We start from the raw sequence: 16152 nt of genomic DNA, 5'->3' as shown, positions 1-16152 counted from the left end.
GGGTTATTACAACGGGGATGAGGGTTATTACAACTGGAGAAGAGGGGTTATTGCAACGTGGGATGGTGGTTATTACAATATACCACCCAGTGAAGAGGAGGGTGGATTATTACAACGGGGATGAGGGTTATTACAACGAGAGAAAAGGGGTTATTGCAACGGGGGATGGTGGTTATTACAATATGCCACCCAATGCAGAGGAGGGTGGATTATTACAACGGGGATGAGGGTTATTACAACGGGAGAAGAGGGGTTATTGCAACGGGGGATGGCGGTTATTACAATATGGGATAAAATGTCATAAATAAGCATGTTTGACGGGGGTGGGGGGCATGCTTGCTTATTCCTAGGGACAGTTTCGGTACTGCCATGTTACTATAACAGGGAACAAGAAAGGAATTCATAAAGCGATTTCCTAGCAATGCTCATGAAGGGCACGCATCTCAAAATGAGGTGTTTTTTTCTTCCTCTTCTCCCAGCTAGCAAATGCTCTGTGGTATTGTGAGCTGAGCTCTCTTGCTCTGTTCTTCTTGGTCTTAGTATCATAGAATCAGAATAGTAGAGTTGGAAGGCGCCTATAAGGAGTCAACCCCCTGCTCAATGCAAGAATCCACCTTCAAGCATCCCCGACAGATGGCTGTCCAGCTGCCTCTAGTGTGGGAGAGCCCACAACCTCCCTAGGTCACCGGTTCCATTGTCGTACTGCTCCAACAGTCAGGAAGTTTTTCCTGATGTCCAGCTGGAATCTGGCTTCCTTTAACTTGAGCCCGTTATTCCATGTCCTGCACTCTGGGAGGATCGAGAAGAGATCCCGGCCCTGCTCTGTGGGACAACCTTTCAAGCGTTTGACGAGTGCTCTCATGTCTCCCCACAATCTTCTCTTCTCAAGGTTAAACAGGCCCCCAGTTCTTTCCGTCTCTCCTCCTAGGGCTTTGTTTCTTATTCTACTTAAAGCCCAAGCACCTGTGCGGATTTTGTACCTGTGCCGCTTCATCAGAGTAAGGTTCCAAAGCCATAGCAGTGACGGCGGCAACCCTGGGAGTAAGCGCCATTGCACTCAATGGGGCTCACTTCTGAGTAGAGAGGCAGAGGATTGGGCTGTGAATCGCTGAAAGGGGACAGATGTTTTGATCAACTACAAAAAAACAGCCCCATTTGACAGGTTTTGTCTGGCACACAAAAAGCCGGCTCCTGCGGGTGCAGACTTTAACGGCACAGCAGGGAAGACGCTGCACAGGCCGCCGTACACCCGTCGGCCCGTGAAGGGCAGGGCAAGGTCAAAGACCCTGGAGGAACCGGAGCCGGCAAGCGGGTCCATCATTTCGAGGCTCCCCTGGCTCCCCTTGCAAACGGCCGTTGCTTCCAGCTTGCCGGGGGCCGGAGTCTCTGTCTTCTGCCACATCCCCTAATGAGGTTTTAATGAGAAAGTCCCCCTAGCCATTTATTCTCCTGCTGAGCTGGTACCAGATGCCTCCGAGCCCTCCCGGGCAGGCTTCTCGGCGGCCTGGTGGTGGCGGCCTCCCTCCTGACCGCCCCCTCGGCAGCAGCTGGGCCCGCTCGGTTGAGAAATGGCTCCGGGCTCCAGCGAGCCCAGAGTCACAGCTGCTCCGTCTGCTGCTCCGCCTCCCTTTCCTGCCACCATCTTCAGCCGCAAACAAATGGGACGCCATCGCCTCGCTTCTCTCCTGCTTCGCAGGACTGCCAAAGGAAACAGGTGTTTGGGACTCCATTTCCCTCACCTGGACAGCATTTGGCAGCCTCGGCCAGTTTCACCTTCACCCCCTGCCCAACCTTGTTTGCCACATGCACCGAGCCGTCAGGCGCCTCGGCCTTTTGCATCAAGGGGCCTTTTACACAACATTGTAGGCGTCAACGGTTCGGGCATTTGAAACTTGGCAAGGGTGGCAAATGATGAAGTTCCCCCTTCGGTACCGGTCCTGGTGAAACTAAGGCTTAAAACACAATGAGTGTTTTTAAGAACACATCCATTGGGCCAGAGGGAGGCTGCACACAAAGACACAAACACACACACACACACACACCCCAGGAAGAACATCACAGCATGAGAACAGCCCGGCCCTGTATATTGGCCGGAGAAGGAACAGCGGCAGGGAGCCCATTACATCCTTCCCTGTCAGAAACAGCACCTGCAAAAGCTCTGAAATCCTAGAATCATAGAATAGTAGAGCTGGAAGGGGCCTCTTAAGACCACCAAGTCCAACCCCCTGCTCAATGCAGGAATCCACCCTAAAGCATTCCTGACAGATGGTTGTCCATCTGCCTCTTGAACGCCTCTAGTGTGGGGGAGCCCACCACCTCCCTAGGTCACGGGTTCCATTGCCATACTGCTCTAACAGTCAGGACGTTTTTCCTAATGTCAAGCTGGAATCTGGCTTCCTTTAACTTGAGCCCATTGTTCCATGTCCTGCACTCTGGGGGGACCGAGAAGAGATCCTGGCCCTCCTCTGTGTGACAACCTTTCAAGGACTTGAAGACCTGGTGCTTGAATTCTGCTTTTTTTTTTTCCTCCTCCCTCCCCCTCTCTTTTCCTTTTGTGTCGCATCTTTCAGATTGCAAGCTCCAGAGCAAGGGAATGTCTTAATATTAATCTTTGTGAGCCACACAGAGAGTCTTTTCCGGCTGAAGAGATTGGGGTAAAAACATTTGCTGCAAATAAACGAACAAATAATCATCGTTAAAAAGAAACCCCAGATGCTGCCATTCCAGAAAGCGGAACGGAAGCGGCCGGCGGCCGGCGTCTCACCTGGATCTCTCTGGCGTGGTACATAATGATGAGTCCTAGGAGAATCATGGTGGAGAGGCTGATAAGGCATTTCAGGGCAAATGAATATGAGGACTCCTAAAAGGGCGAACCGAGAAGAGGAGAAAGAGGAAGTCAAGGAGAAAAGCTAAACAAATGCTTCGTGGGCCACTCGGCTGCAGGCTGCAGGCATCACATTTCCGGAGCTACCACCGTTGAGACTTAAGGGGTGGAGCCAAGAGGAATTTCAAGGAAAAGAGGAGGGGCCAAGGAAAAGGGGGAGGGGCCAAAAAGGGGTGGGGCCTTTGGGGGGAACAAGGATCGGGTCCATGTGCCTGAGCTGCAATCCCAACGCCCCAACGCCTTCTCAGAGGTTGGCAGCGACGCCGGTCCGTACCTTTGTGTAGACGCCCCAAGAGAGTTCGGTCTCCGTCACCATGACCACGATGCCAAACATGCCGAAGATCAAGGCGTAGTCGCTCAGCCGCTTCCGCTTCTCGAAGAGGGCCCGCCGGTGGCCCAGCCGGTAGCCCACGTTCTGGTTCTTCTTGTGGCGGCGGGAGCAGGACTCCGAATCCTCGTCCGGCCGGGTTTCCGAGGCCTTGCTGTGCTCGGACTTGGAGACGACCACCTCCAAGCCGGAGTCGTGGAAGGTCTGCAGGGGCTGAGTCTCGGCATCCGCCTCGTGCAGGTTGCGGTGGGAAGACGTGCTCAGGCTGCTTAGCGGTCGGATGACGCCTCCGTTGTATTTGCAGCTGTTCATGGCTATCTCGGCGAAGGGGCTGGGCTCGCTAAGCGCGCTCTTGGATCCAGCATGGCTCAGAATGTGGGAATCAGCATTCACCTGGAAGGCAGGGAGGAAGACGAGAGGGGACAGCAAATGGCATTTGCTGGGTCAGCCCGAGGCTGGAGAAATTCGTTTAGGGGTGGGTGAGTTCAGCAGCTTTTCCTAGCCCCCACCCCACCCCCAGGCTCCATTCCAAGTCCTGCTGTGGTTCACGCATTTTCCAGCCGTTTTGTGCATTTTCCCCACCAGGTTCCGCAGTTAGCGCAAATTTCAAAGCAATTTGCGCAAATTCGGCCATACGGTTTGCGCAAATCGCTCGGAAACTTGCGCAAACTGCGGAACCGGCATGGGGAGGGGGGGATCCAGAAAAATGTTCCTAACATGAGTAGGAAATCCCGCAGCTCAGCTTGTACACACCGCTAAATCCCATCAAGTCAAAAAAGAACTGAACATCCCGGTTTATTTATTTATTTACTGCATTTTTTTCTCCAAGGAACCCAAGGCAGTGTACATAATCCTCCTCCTCTCCATTTTATCCTCCCAACAACAACCCTGTGAGGTAGGCTGGGCTGAGAGTCTGCGACTGGCCCAAAGTCACCCAGTGGGTTTCCTTGGCCGAGTGTGGACTAGAACCCGGATCTCCCCACTCCCAGTCTAACACTTTAGCCACTACACCACACTGGCTCTCCCTGATTTAGTCTGGGAACTAAATCAGGCCCTCCTGGGGACTAAATCCTCAGATGGCCACGCCCCCTTTCTCCTACCAACCATTTGGGAGTTTTCCAGCTTTTTTCCAGTTTTTCTGCCCATCCTTCAACGTTGAGATGGCTCTGGGAGCTACAATACACGGGCAGAGCTGGGAGCTATGAGACGCTGGCATTTCCCATATTTTGCCGTCCCCCCTTCATTTTTAACTCCACCTGGTACCGCAATAGAGCCCCTAGGATCTTCTATAAAATTGAACCCGGACCATCCCAGTGGTAATGAAAGGCGCAGCCAACATGACAACCCTTCAAAACAAGGCATTGTGCAAACTCTGGTAAATTCACCAAACATGAACGGGTTATAGGCTGTGCCTGGGGTCGCCAACCTTTTCGGGTCGATGGGCAGACTTGGGATTTTGAGAGCTTGCTGTGGGCACTCTTGCAAAATGGCTGCCATTGGGGAAGGCGTGGCCAAGTATTACATGGCTGCATTTCCGAAATGCAGGTCCGTTTCCGAAACGTCCATTTCCCAGGAGGCAAATGAATCAGACTAAAAGCAAAGGAACGCACCCAAGAATTTCAGTACCAAATGCCTGAGCTCCAAAACACAAATCCACTCTTTTGAACCCAAAGATGGTGCTAGAGGGCAACAGTTCACTTTGCAGTATGTCAGACTCCCAGATTATTATTATTATTATAATAATAATAAAATCGCCACAAGCGAGAAAAGAGAGAGAATAATATTTTTTAAGAAACTTGAGAAATAAAAGAAAAATCAGGAGGTGCAGGGACTCTTACAGTCTCCAAGAGAGGTGACAACAAGCCCCCCCATCGGATGCCTTCAGCTTATGCAAGTTGCTCTTCTATTATTATTTTATATTTCGAGCCTTCTCTTCCCTCATCTCCCTGTTTTCAGGCCATCATGAAATGGAAAACGACCCTTCCCTAAACGCTCTGAACCAGAGAAAAGCCGACCCAGGCAACAGCCCTCAGTTCGTAATATGCCAATTTGACGGTCAAATTCATATCCCGAATGCCAGATAACCCAGGAAAGATTGTTTTGTGTGAATGGCCCAGAGAGCTTTGCCTATCGGTCCAGTTATGGTATAGAAATGTGGTCAATCCGTCAATAGGACAGCCAGTTTTGCGAGTCATCGTCACAACCCTCCACGAGTAGTTTCATGGTCAAAGCGCGCCTCCAGACAGTGCCTGCCTGTAACCGCAACTCCGAGGAGAGTCCAAAAACCCAGGCCTCCGCTGCCTCGATCCACATCAACACACCAACTGCAGCAGTTTTCGACTCCAAACCACTGGGGCGTAATGGCCTCTTCGAGACTGAGCCGCCTCCAAATCCTTTCCGTTACAGCGTGGAACAAGCTACTGCCGCTGGGGAGATTCCTTTCTCCCCCCAGTTAAAGTCAGAGGGAACGGAGAGGTCTGGGGAGTGAGGGTGGGTCCGTGACAGCAGATCTCCTGGGCTTCATAAAAAATGTCCCAGGGCTGCGTCCTTGTCACTGCACTGCTGCTCCGCGGAAATATATCCGCCCCGCAAAAAGGCGACCAGCAAAAAGCCAAGGGTGTACCGGTAAATTGGGAAGCACAGGCAGCCATCAGTACCTGTAGCTCCGCCTGCAAGGAGAGTGCCAACCTGCTGTCATTGGAGCCAGTGCCGGGTCCGCGTTTTGTGCAAGACCCCCTCGCTCGGGACGCCTCCCTTCCTGCTGCCATTGTCCCAGATGCTTGTCTTTCTCCTCCTCCTGCTCTTCATGGCTGCCCCTTCCTTCCTTGACACATAGAGAACCAGGAGGCCACAGCGCCTCCCACGCCCCCTCCTCGCCACACCGTGGCCTGCGCCAGAGCAAGACGTTGCAGAACCAGCTGGTGGCAAGGGTGCAGAGGGCGAGCAGCGTTGCCAATGACCTCTGGGCCCTGACCATGCCAGAGCACCCAAGCCCAGCTCAAACTCACAGGAACGCACCACGGAGCGGGTCCCACGCTTTGGACAGCTGCCCGTGGTCCCGTCCACGTGCGCTCATTTCACACCCCCTCCGACCCATGGCCGTGAAAACCACACGCGTCTCTCGCGCTCGTGGGAGGGCCCCACGTGCCCATCCAAGCCGGCGCGAGCTGTGCCAGCCTGCAATTGTACCTGCCGCCGGTCGCCACGCGCCCCCCCCCCCCACCGTAAGCTGACGGCTTTGTTCCCCCGTCATGAGCTTCCTTGCAACCTTGCTGGAGCGATACTCCTGGTGGGGCTAATTACACCCCTCGGGCCTCAACGCTTCGGCACCGATATTTTCCCCGTCGTGTCACCCGCCAAGATGTTCCTAGCCCAAAAGGCCCGGGGCGGGCAGCGTAATTACAGGGCAAGGTGACTCAACGGCTCCCGGGAGAGGGGGGAGAAAAACGGGGTGGGTGGGGGGTTTCACAGCACCGGAACCTCAGTTTCTGACGCCGGGAATTCGCAGCTCCAGAGAAAGAGACGGACAGACGCGGGGATTTGCCAGAAACAGCCGAGGGTTCCCCGAGTCACCCAAAATGCCCTTATCAGCATAGAAAGTCACCTTCGATTGAGTTAACCTCTTCTGCATAAAGCCCAGCGTTGTCAACACTGACTAGCAGCATCTCTCGTTCAGTGTTTCAGGCAGAGTTCTTTCCTAGACCTTCTGCATGCAAAGTAGGGGATCTGTCACTGAGCTATGACCCTTCTCTAAAAATAAAGTAATATCCTAGTCCTCATGGTTCTGAGCCAAGGGCTGGATTGAAGTAAGGACATAGGAACTCCGCCTTATTCCTTAAAGCGGTGGCAGCTGTCAACTCTGAGTGGCAGGGGAGACGCCGGAGACCGAATCTGGCACCTCCTGCGTGTGAAGCAAGAGTCCCACCCCTGAGCTGAAAATAAAGCAAGCTCCCAGTCCTCATGGTTCTGGAAGCCTCCATATTACACCGAGACAAATCCTTGCTCCATCCAGCCTTCTCTAGCATGGTCCTCTCGAGACTGGTCGGACCACAACTTCCACCACCAGCAGCCAGCAGGGCCAATGGGACTACAGCTCCCATCATGCCCAGACAACAAAAGTGTTGCAGTCCAGCATCCCTAGGGAGCAGCAGGTTGGGACAGGCGGATTCTCTACAGGTAGACCAGCAGCCCTACCTGGGGATCATCACAAGTCCTTCTCCCCACACAAAAATAAAACATGTTTCTAGCCCTCATGGTTCCCAACCAACGGCTGGTTTATGATCCTAATCAGAGCCCGGCTGATCCAATAGTGTCACCTTCAGGGGAGGGTTGCCACACCATGAAACACCTGGGAAGAAACATCTGGCCAGGCTTTGAAGACCACCCTTGTCCCTTCCAAGGGTGTACCGGTAAATTGGGGAGCACGGGCAGCCATCAGTACCTGTAGCTCTGCCCCCAAGGAGAGTGAAAACCTGCAGGCTCCCAGGTTCCTCCATTTCAACCGACCAAGCCCTCGCCATCTCCACCTCCGCCAGAAGCAGGTCTTCCCCAAAGCCGATGTGTCTTAACGGCCCCATTCAAGAGCAGGCAGGTGCTTTGCATTGCAACAGAGGAACCAGTTGCCTAGGGAGGTTGTGGGCTCTCCCCCACTAGAGGCCTTCAAGAGGCAGCTGGACCACCCTCTGTCAGGTGGATTCCTGCATGGAGCAGGGGGTTGGACTCCATGGCCTTAGAGGCCCCTTCCAACTCTACAATTCTGTGATTCTTTGATCTATTGTTGCTTGACAAGCAACAAACTTTCTTGCTCAACAAGCAGAGAGCCAGGGGGCATGGCATCTCATGCTCCTCCTCCTTTTCACCACCTCCGTTGTCTGGGCCAGAGCGAACGAGCAGGTTGTGAGGGTGAAGAGGAGGAGAAACTCAGGTGGGCCCCTGCAGGGATGTCGGCCCCCGGGTATTGCCCGGGTAGGCTACGGTGACCAGATGGAAAGGAGTACTGGGCTCCAGTATCTTTAAGAATTGCATAGAAAAGGGGATTTCAGCAGTTGTCATTTGCACCCGGAGAAATCCCCTCCTCATCACAACAGTTAAAGCTGCAGGAGCCCTGCCGTCTGTTGAATCTGGTCTGTCTAGTATAGTTCCTGCAGCTTTAACTGTTGTGATGAAGAGGGGATTTCACCCGGTGCTGCATGCAGACAAATGACACCCGCTGAAATTCCGTTTTCTATGCAACTGTTAAAGATACAGCAGCCCTGTCCTCCTTTCCATAGGGTCACCCTAGGCTAGGCCTACCCTCGACGACGCCCCTCGTTGCAAAGGACATCGACATCCCTTCTCGTTGAAAAGTGCCGGCAGCTGCATCCTCACAAACACGGGTGACACGACACCACTGGACCCGTGTCCTGTCAGCTGTTGCGTCCCACCAGACGAGGACATGGCAAAGCCTCCGAGGACCCGGAGGTGACCATTTCTTGGACGCCACGGTCCTAGGCCTCTTCCAAAGATCACCCTGCTGGACTTTCCGCCTTCAGTAGCGCTGGGAAGAAAATGCAGGCACCGTTTTCTACTGGTGCCCCCGCCCTACAGCTCCCCACACTTTGGGGAACGAGGCCATGATCCGTGCGTCATGACAGGCAATCCACGTGTTTCTTTAGAAGCCGTACAGAGCCGCTCAGCACGGGGAGGAGAGGCAGGAGGGCGCTAAGTGGCACCCGCTCGGCGGAAAGACAGCTTTGCCTTCATATCCATATAAATTGACTTCCCAATATCATCAATGCACAGGCGTTTAGTCTGGTGTAAAGTCGGGGACACAGAAAAGCCTCCAGCTACATTCAGGGGAGGTTTCCCCCCCCCACCGATTAGACATCTGAACGTCGAGAAAAACATCGGCACCAGCAGTTCCTCGATGCTGACGTTGCGGGAGCGTAGCACCCCATTATTATTATTATTTTCATGATTTCATATTGCTTTTTACGCAGTTATTTATGGGTCTTAATAACAATGAATCCTGTTAAGTACGAATTGTTCTTAATCAGGATTCAGTATCTTTGGGGTGCGAATTCCCGTTCAAGCGACGCTCTGCTACGTTCAGAAAGACTTGCCCCAAAAGGCAAGGTAGAAAAACAAATTAGGAAAGAAATAATGTCTCAATGCCGACGGCACCAACAAAAGGCTCTTCGGAGGCATCTGGAAATCTCTGCTCAAATTTGTTCCAACTGGCGCTTAAAGAATAGCCCGGTAGCGTTGTTTTTTCCGGGTGCAGTGGAGGCGGTTATGTTTGGGGATAAATTTGGGGAGTCATGGTGATAGGATCACCAAATCTGCAGATTTGGCACCTCCTTTAACTTAAAAGGCAGGGACTTCACACACACACACTGATCTCAAGTGTACACACACACACGGCTGCTATTCCACCTGCAGTGTGAGTGTGTGTCTGGGGTCACATTCCCTCCAAAGGAGCTCACAAATAGCAGTGTTGTCGTGCTGGTGGTGTGTGTGTCTGGTGGGGGAGAGAATTAGATCAGGAATATCGTGATGTGGGGGAAAGGGGTTTGCAAGCAGAAGATCCAGGGTTCGAACCCTGGCACCTCCAGGTAGAGCTCGGAACGATCCCTGCTACAGTACAGCTTCCTGTGTTCCAATTTTTAATCAGCCCTTGATTCAGAGCCACAAGGACTAGAGTCTTGCTTCATTATTAAGGGAAGGCTCGTATCCCTCGCTTCGCATGTTCGCAATCGCTTCTGACTTAATCAGCATCCTATGAACCTTATCTTATGCCGTCAGACCAAGTTTTTGTGGACCCTTCAGCAAGACCCCATCCCTCAGTGAGTCTGACTGCTTTTGCATGCTTGCTTGACCAGTGCTACCGCCAGTATCAGAGGCAGTAAGCCCCTATACACCAGTTGCTGGGGAACATGGGTGGGAGGGTGCTGTTGCAGCCGTGTCCTGCTTGTGGGTCCCTGGCTGGCAGCTGGTCAGCCACTGCTGGACTAGATGGACCCTTGGTCTGATCTAGCATCAGGGCTCTTCTTACATTCTTATGTCCTTAGTTGGAATGGGTGGGGACTGAATCCAGTAGCAGGGGGTTGGACTCAATGGCCTTGTAGGCCCCTTCCAACTCTGCTATTCTATGATTCTAAGTGGCATTAGTGTCTTCAGATTCTGAGGACCCAGGTTATGAAGGCACTGGCATGCCACAATTCCCACATCACCACAGCCTTTAAAGTCTCACTCAATGAAGGGAACAGGCTACCTAGCCTAAATGCAGATAACATCCTATTTAAGCTCCCATCTTGCCCTGTTCCTTGTTGGAGCAACATACAGGCAACCCTGCCTGGCTTCCAGCCCTAGCGTCACACTGAGTTTTCCGTGGTACTGATTTCTTTCCACCTTGCTGCCTGGCCTCTGCTCAAGATCCAAACCCTCGAAGAACCGTGCCACCCAAGCCACATCACAAAGCGTTGTCAGAACACACAGCCCCAGACGGTACACCTGCTTGTGGACTTCCCAACAGCATGTGGATACTTGAGAAGACAGATGGGCATTGATCTGCTCCAGCAAGACTCTTGGCATGTTTTTACGGTCGGGCTTAATAGCGTATTAAAATGCTGAAGAGCTTCTAGGGATGTGAGCTCACCGTTTTCATTTCTAAAATGATAAAAAAAACCAGCTACCATTTCTTGACTTCCTCTCCCATGAACTTAGGAGAGTTCCCTTGCACCCCCAAAATGCAAGGATTTATTTTCCTGCCTCCAAGATTCCAAGACACAGCTGAGGTGAGGATTTCGTACCACGACATAGTTTGCCTCTTCGAATGAGCCACCCCTGGGACTACAAGAACCCAGCACCACAGCCTGCCTTGATATCTATTTCCAGCGAGCTGCAATATCTCCGGATAGCCATCATAGTTAGGAAAATCACCGTTCGCACGACACGCTAAGGCGTCCTTGGGCGACGGCTGGTTGGCCACTGTGTGAACAGAGCGCTGGACTAGATGGACCCTTAGGGCTCTTCTGATGTTCTTATCAGGCTTCACTCATGACACTGAACCATCATGGCTTAGGGTGTTGTCTGAACAAGGCACTGCAAACTTGTTATGATTGTGAATGGTCTTGGTGACCATCTTGGCTGGCATCCACTGATCCCTCTAGCTCAGCCTTCCTCAACCTGGGGCGCTCCAGATGTGTTGGACTACAACTCCCAGAATGCCCCAGCCAGGAAGATCATCTTCCTGGCCCGCTGCTCTGACCATGTCACTCCGCTTCTGAAATCTCTTCATTGGCTCCCAATTCATTCCAGAATCCAATATAAACTTCTCCTGTTGACCTTCAAAGCTTTTCACGGTCTAGCTCCTTCCTATCTCTCCTCTCTCCTCTCACACTATTGCCCCGCTCGTGCTCTTCGCTCCTCTGATGCCATGCTTCTTGCCTGCCCAAGGGTCTCTTCTTCCCTTGCTCGGCTTCGTCCATTTTCCTCTGCTGCCCCTCATGCCTGGAATGCTCTTCCAGAACACCTGAGAACTACCAACTCAATCACAGCTTTTAAAACACAGCTAAAAACTTTTCTTTTCCCTATAGCTTTTAAACTTTGAGTTTGTTCTGACTCTATACTGTTAGCTTCACCCTTCCCGGTGCCTGTTTACACTTCCCTGTGCCTGTTTGCATTCTCTTTCCCTTCTTATTGTTTACTACAACTTTATTAGATTGTAAGCCTATGCGGCAGGGTCTTGCTATTTACTGTGTTATCTGTACAGCACCATGTACATCGATGGTGCTATATAAATAAATAAATAATAATAATAATAATAATAATAATAATAATAATAAGGAAGGCTGTTCTAGCTTGTGCCACCATAAATCCATTCATATTTGTGCTGCCACAGCGCTCTTTGGTGTGCCATAAATATATAGTCAATCAATCAATCAAAACAAAAGCACTGAATCACAGAGTGATGTTTAAATGTGCAGTTTGACTCTCCGTAATTTTGTTGAGGGCCTTGGCCATCCCTCTCTCTCTCTCTCTCTCTCTCTCTCAGTCTGATCTACCCTGCAGGGTTGTTGTGAAATAGGATAAGCTCCTTGTTTGAACGAGCAAGAAAAAGTGGTGATAAATAAATATACTGCATTCAGTATTTTGCTGACGAGTGGAAAGAGTTCTGATGTTCTAGAAAAAAGGGGGCACATTGTGGGGGCGTAGGGGAAGGAGGCGGTTTAATGCCTTCTTCTCGTAATGGTGCAAAGGTGAAGGGGGAAAACTCTCAAAGGAAAGAGATGTGAAAGACAGGACAGAGGCAGGGAGGAAGCCCAGAATATTACGCGCACAGGCTCAGACGCAAATTGGAGGATGACATTTTGACTGCTCAGAGCGCAAGAGTTTTGTGGGAAGACAACTCCGCCTTGCACATCTGTGGCAGGAAGGCATGGCCGCAGGAGAAAAGCCTACCCAGAAATGTAGGATGGACAGAAACAACGTATCTCCGTCATCCGGCTGCAGAGCAGCGCACGTGTGCCGGAGCAAAACAGGAGCTCTGTCCTGTACGGGAGCTCTGTCTCTATCCCTTCAGTTCAAAGGAGGGAGCAGCTCTGAAAGTATGAAACCGGGGCCGGGGAGGGCTCTCCTGCGGAGAGGTCTGGCTGCAGGAGGGGGCGGCTTCACGTGTCCGTGAGCTCAAACTAACGGCTGTGTCTTCAGCAGATTGCAGGGTGCTTGACTGAGTCTGGGATTTTCTGCCTGCAAAGCAGAGGCTCCATTGCCAAGTTAAAGAACTGGCCCAAGCATTGCAACATTTCTAAATTTCCCCACGTATTTATTCATGTATTTATTTACCCTGTCCGGCTTGCTGATGGTTTTCCTAAGTTGTTTTCATGTGCAAATTTGACTGTGTGGTTTTTCTATTGGACCTGTTTCTCTGTTTTTACATGGCACGCAACACCGCCCCGGGGTCCCTCATGGATGAAGGGCAATTTCTCTGTTTTTGAGATAAAGAAATAATAATGAATACACACCCATCACGCCCACGCGGCCACGTTCTGTCTGCTTCCTGCAATGCAGAGGGGACAGCATTGATCTCAGTGTTTCTGAGCAACCCAAAGATGTTGAGAGCCATGTAGCAAAAGAGGATGGCCACCACTAGCCCATGGCAAGCTCACGCCCAAGGCCTTCAAAGATCCTTCCACTGCTGAGCATCCCATCTGGATGCAAGCCTTCACCTACCTTCCTGACAGATGCCTCAACCAGGACGCATTTCATTTACAAGATTTGCGTTTATTCGTTGACAAGATCTGTACAGCACCCTACGTCCAATCAAATGCTCAAATGGCGAACAATAATAATAAAAAAGGAGTAGAAGAAAAAGAATCAAAACACAGATGTGTTAAAGCTCACCCACACCCACCCTCACACAAGAAGGGACGTGCTACCTAGAAGCAAACCTCCATCATGGTTTTGGCCAGCCTGCTTCCATCCCAATATCTGTTCTGACTTTTCTACCACTGTGGCCACACTTCAAGGTACTAATGTTAGAACCTCCACGCTCAGGAGCAGTCTGACATTCGATGCCAGTTTGTTTGCGGGAGGGAAGAAGCCAGGCCAGGATCTCTTCTCGATCCTCCCAGAGTGCAGGACACGGAATAACGGGCTCAAGTGACAGGAAGCCAGATTCTGTCTGGACATCAGGAAAACCTTCCTGTTAGAGCAGTACGACAATGGAATCAGTTCCCTAGGGAGGTTGTGGGCTCTCCCACCCTGGAGGCCTTCAAGAGGCAGCTGGACAGCCATCTGCCAGGGACGCTTTAGGGTGGATTCCTGCATTGAGCAGGGGGTTGGACTGGATGGCCTTATAGGACCCCTTCCAATTCTATGAGGGCAACTTGTTCTAATGCCCTGCTTGCCAGCTTCCCATAAGGTTTTATCTCAGCACCCCCGTAAGAAACAGGACGGCATGGCTGCGTGGGCCAACTTCAGCGTGACCAGCAGGGTTCTTCTCCAGTACTTAACAGTCTGGCCTCCATGTTCAAGAGCAGTCTAACTCAGAGAATATCAGAGAACATACAGCCAAGCCAACTGACGTATTTCAGGAACATCTGAATAAATATCGCTGACAGACAGAATGAAAACTACGGCCTTCTGAGTCCATTTCCAAATCGCTGGCGAATTTTAGCAGGAGACGTTATTACAAAAAGTTCTGCAAACGTTACTAATGAGTAAGGATTCACAGACCTATTTGAATGACTTAGATGTTTTGTGTTTTAATGGTGAAATTCTATGCTACAGTAGCAAAATGCTTTATTTTACAGACCAGTTAAGAAGGCCTTAAAATAAAAACAGGCCGCAAAGCGTTGGGCCGTTCCCCCCCGCCTGCAAACAAATAAACTCTTATAATTTCTCGAGACGGTTCTCTTCCATTCATGGTTGGGAAAAGACTATGACTTATTTGTTTATTACATTTCTCTACTGCCCAATAGCGGTTCGTGGCAATTAAAACCATAACATACAACACAATAAAATACAACATAAAACTGAAAGAATTTAAAACATCAATATAAATAGTAATAATAATAATAATAACCAAATGGAAAGAACCAGGCTGCAGTGCAAAGATATTAAAATACAGCACCAGGTTTAAAACAGAAACTGGAAAACTCAGATGCCTGGGAAAATAAGGAGGTCACTTGGTGCGAAAAAGTGGACAGTATAGGTGACAGGCGAGCTTCTCTGGGAAGCTCGTTTCACAACCGTGGTGCCACGACAGAAAAGATCCTGTTTTTAGTAGCCACACACCTCACTTCCTTTGGTCTAGATCAGCCTTCTTCAACCTGGGGCGCTCCAGATGTGTTGGACTACAACTCCCAGAATGCCCCAGCCAGCTGGCTGGGGCATTCTGGGAGATGCAGTCCAACACATCTGGAGTGCCCCAGGTTGAGGAAGGCTGGGCTAGAGTGTTGGGAACGAGACTTGGGAGTTCTAGCTTCATAGAATCATAGAGTTGGAAGGGCCTATAAGGCCATCAAGTCCAACCCCCTGCTCAAGTCCCCACTCGGCCATGAAACTCACCAGGTGACTTTGGGCCAGTTGCTGATTCTCTGCCTCACTTACCTCACAGGGTTATTGTGAGGAGAGAAATGGGGAGGAGGAAGACTGTACAGGCTACCTTCGGGTTCCTTACAAGAGCAAAGAAGGTGGAGTATCAATGTCATAATAAATAAATAGCATAAGTAACTTATAAAAATAAAGGACTTAGGGATGTCATTATACTTAGTGGAATATAATCATCTCAAATAAATAGTGGTTGGCCATCGTAGGAAGCAGGAAGCTGGAGTTGACAGGCCATGGGCCTGATCCACTACTAGGGCAACTCTGATCAGCATATTAGCTAAGAATGGAGCCTCCAATTGCAGAGGAAGTCAATCTGTAGATACCAGAATCTGGAGTCAAACCATGGGGCATCCAGCTTGTGGGATTCCTATGAATGTTAGAAGAGCCCTGATGCCGAATCAGGCCACGGGTCCGTCTAGTCCAGCCTTCCTCAACCTGGGGCGCTCCAGATGTGTTGGACTGCAGTCCAACACATCTGGAGCGCCCCAGGTTGAGGAAGGCTGGTCTAGTCCAGCATTCTGTTCACACAGATGTCTACGAGAAACCCACAAGCAGAACATGAGTGCAAAAGAACCCTCTTGCCCATTTTCCACAGCAGTTGGTGTACATAGGCTTTCTACCTCTGACGGGGGCATCTGCATAGACACTGTGGAAACAGGACTCAGCTCAGCTGATCCGTATGGGTCGAGTGAAGGAAGTGGTTCTGCCCCCCACAAAATACCCCCAAAAGGAGCTGCCCCATAAGAATCCCTGCCGGGCCTGTGCCGGCGCCTTCCCAAATCCTGCGCTGTTCACTCACGATCCGCGCCGCCACGATCCGCAACACCCAGCCCTGGCAGCATCACAC

The 16152-nt window shown here is 51.1% G+C and overlaps 1 protein-coding gene across 1 annotated transcript in view; it reads right to left on the bottom strand.

The window, feature by feature from the left end:
• LOC134413087 (BRISC and BRCA1-A complex member 1-like) overlaps positions 1-16152 on the bottom strand; it is a 165024-nt gene that overhangs the window by 144307 nt on the left and 4565 nt on the right. Inside the window, exons 2-3 of the mRNA XM_063147159.1 lie at positions 3159-3605; positions 2765-2860 (exon numbers count right to left, since the gene is read on the bottom strand). Coding sequence (XP_063003229.1) covers positions 2765-2860; positions 3159-3605 — 543 coding nt within the window. The remainder of the gene's footprint in view (positions 1-2764; positions 2861-3158; positions 3606-16152) is intronic.

Source organism: Elgaria multicarinata, chromosome 23 (genome assembly GCF_023053635.1).
Source record: "Elgaria multicarinata webbii isolate HBS135686 ecotype San Diego chromosome 23, rElgMul1.1.pri, whole genome shotgun sequence".
Taxonomy (NCBI): domain Eukaryota; kingdom Metazoa; phylum Chordata; class Lepidosauria; order Squamata; family Anguidae; genus Elgaria; species Elgaria multicarinata.
The sequence above is the reverse complement of the archived record's forward strand: the minus strand, read 5'-3'. Positions and strand labels throughout refer to the sequence as shown.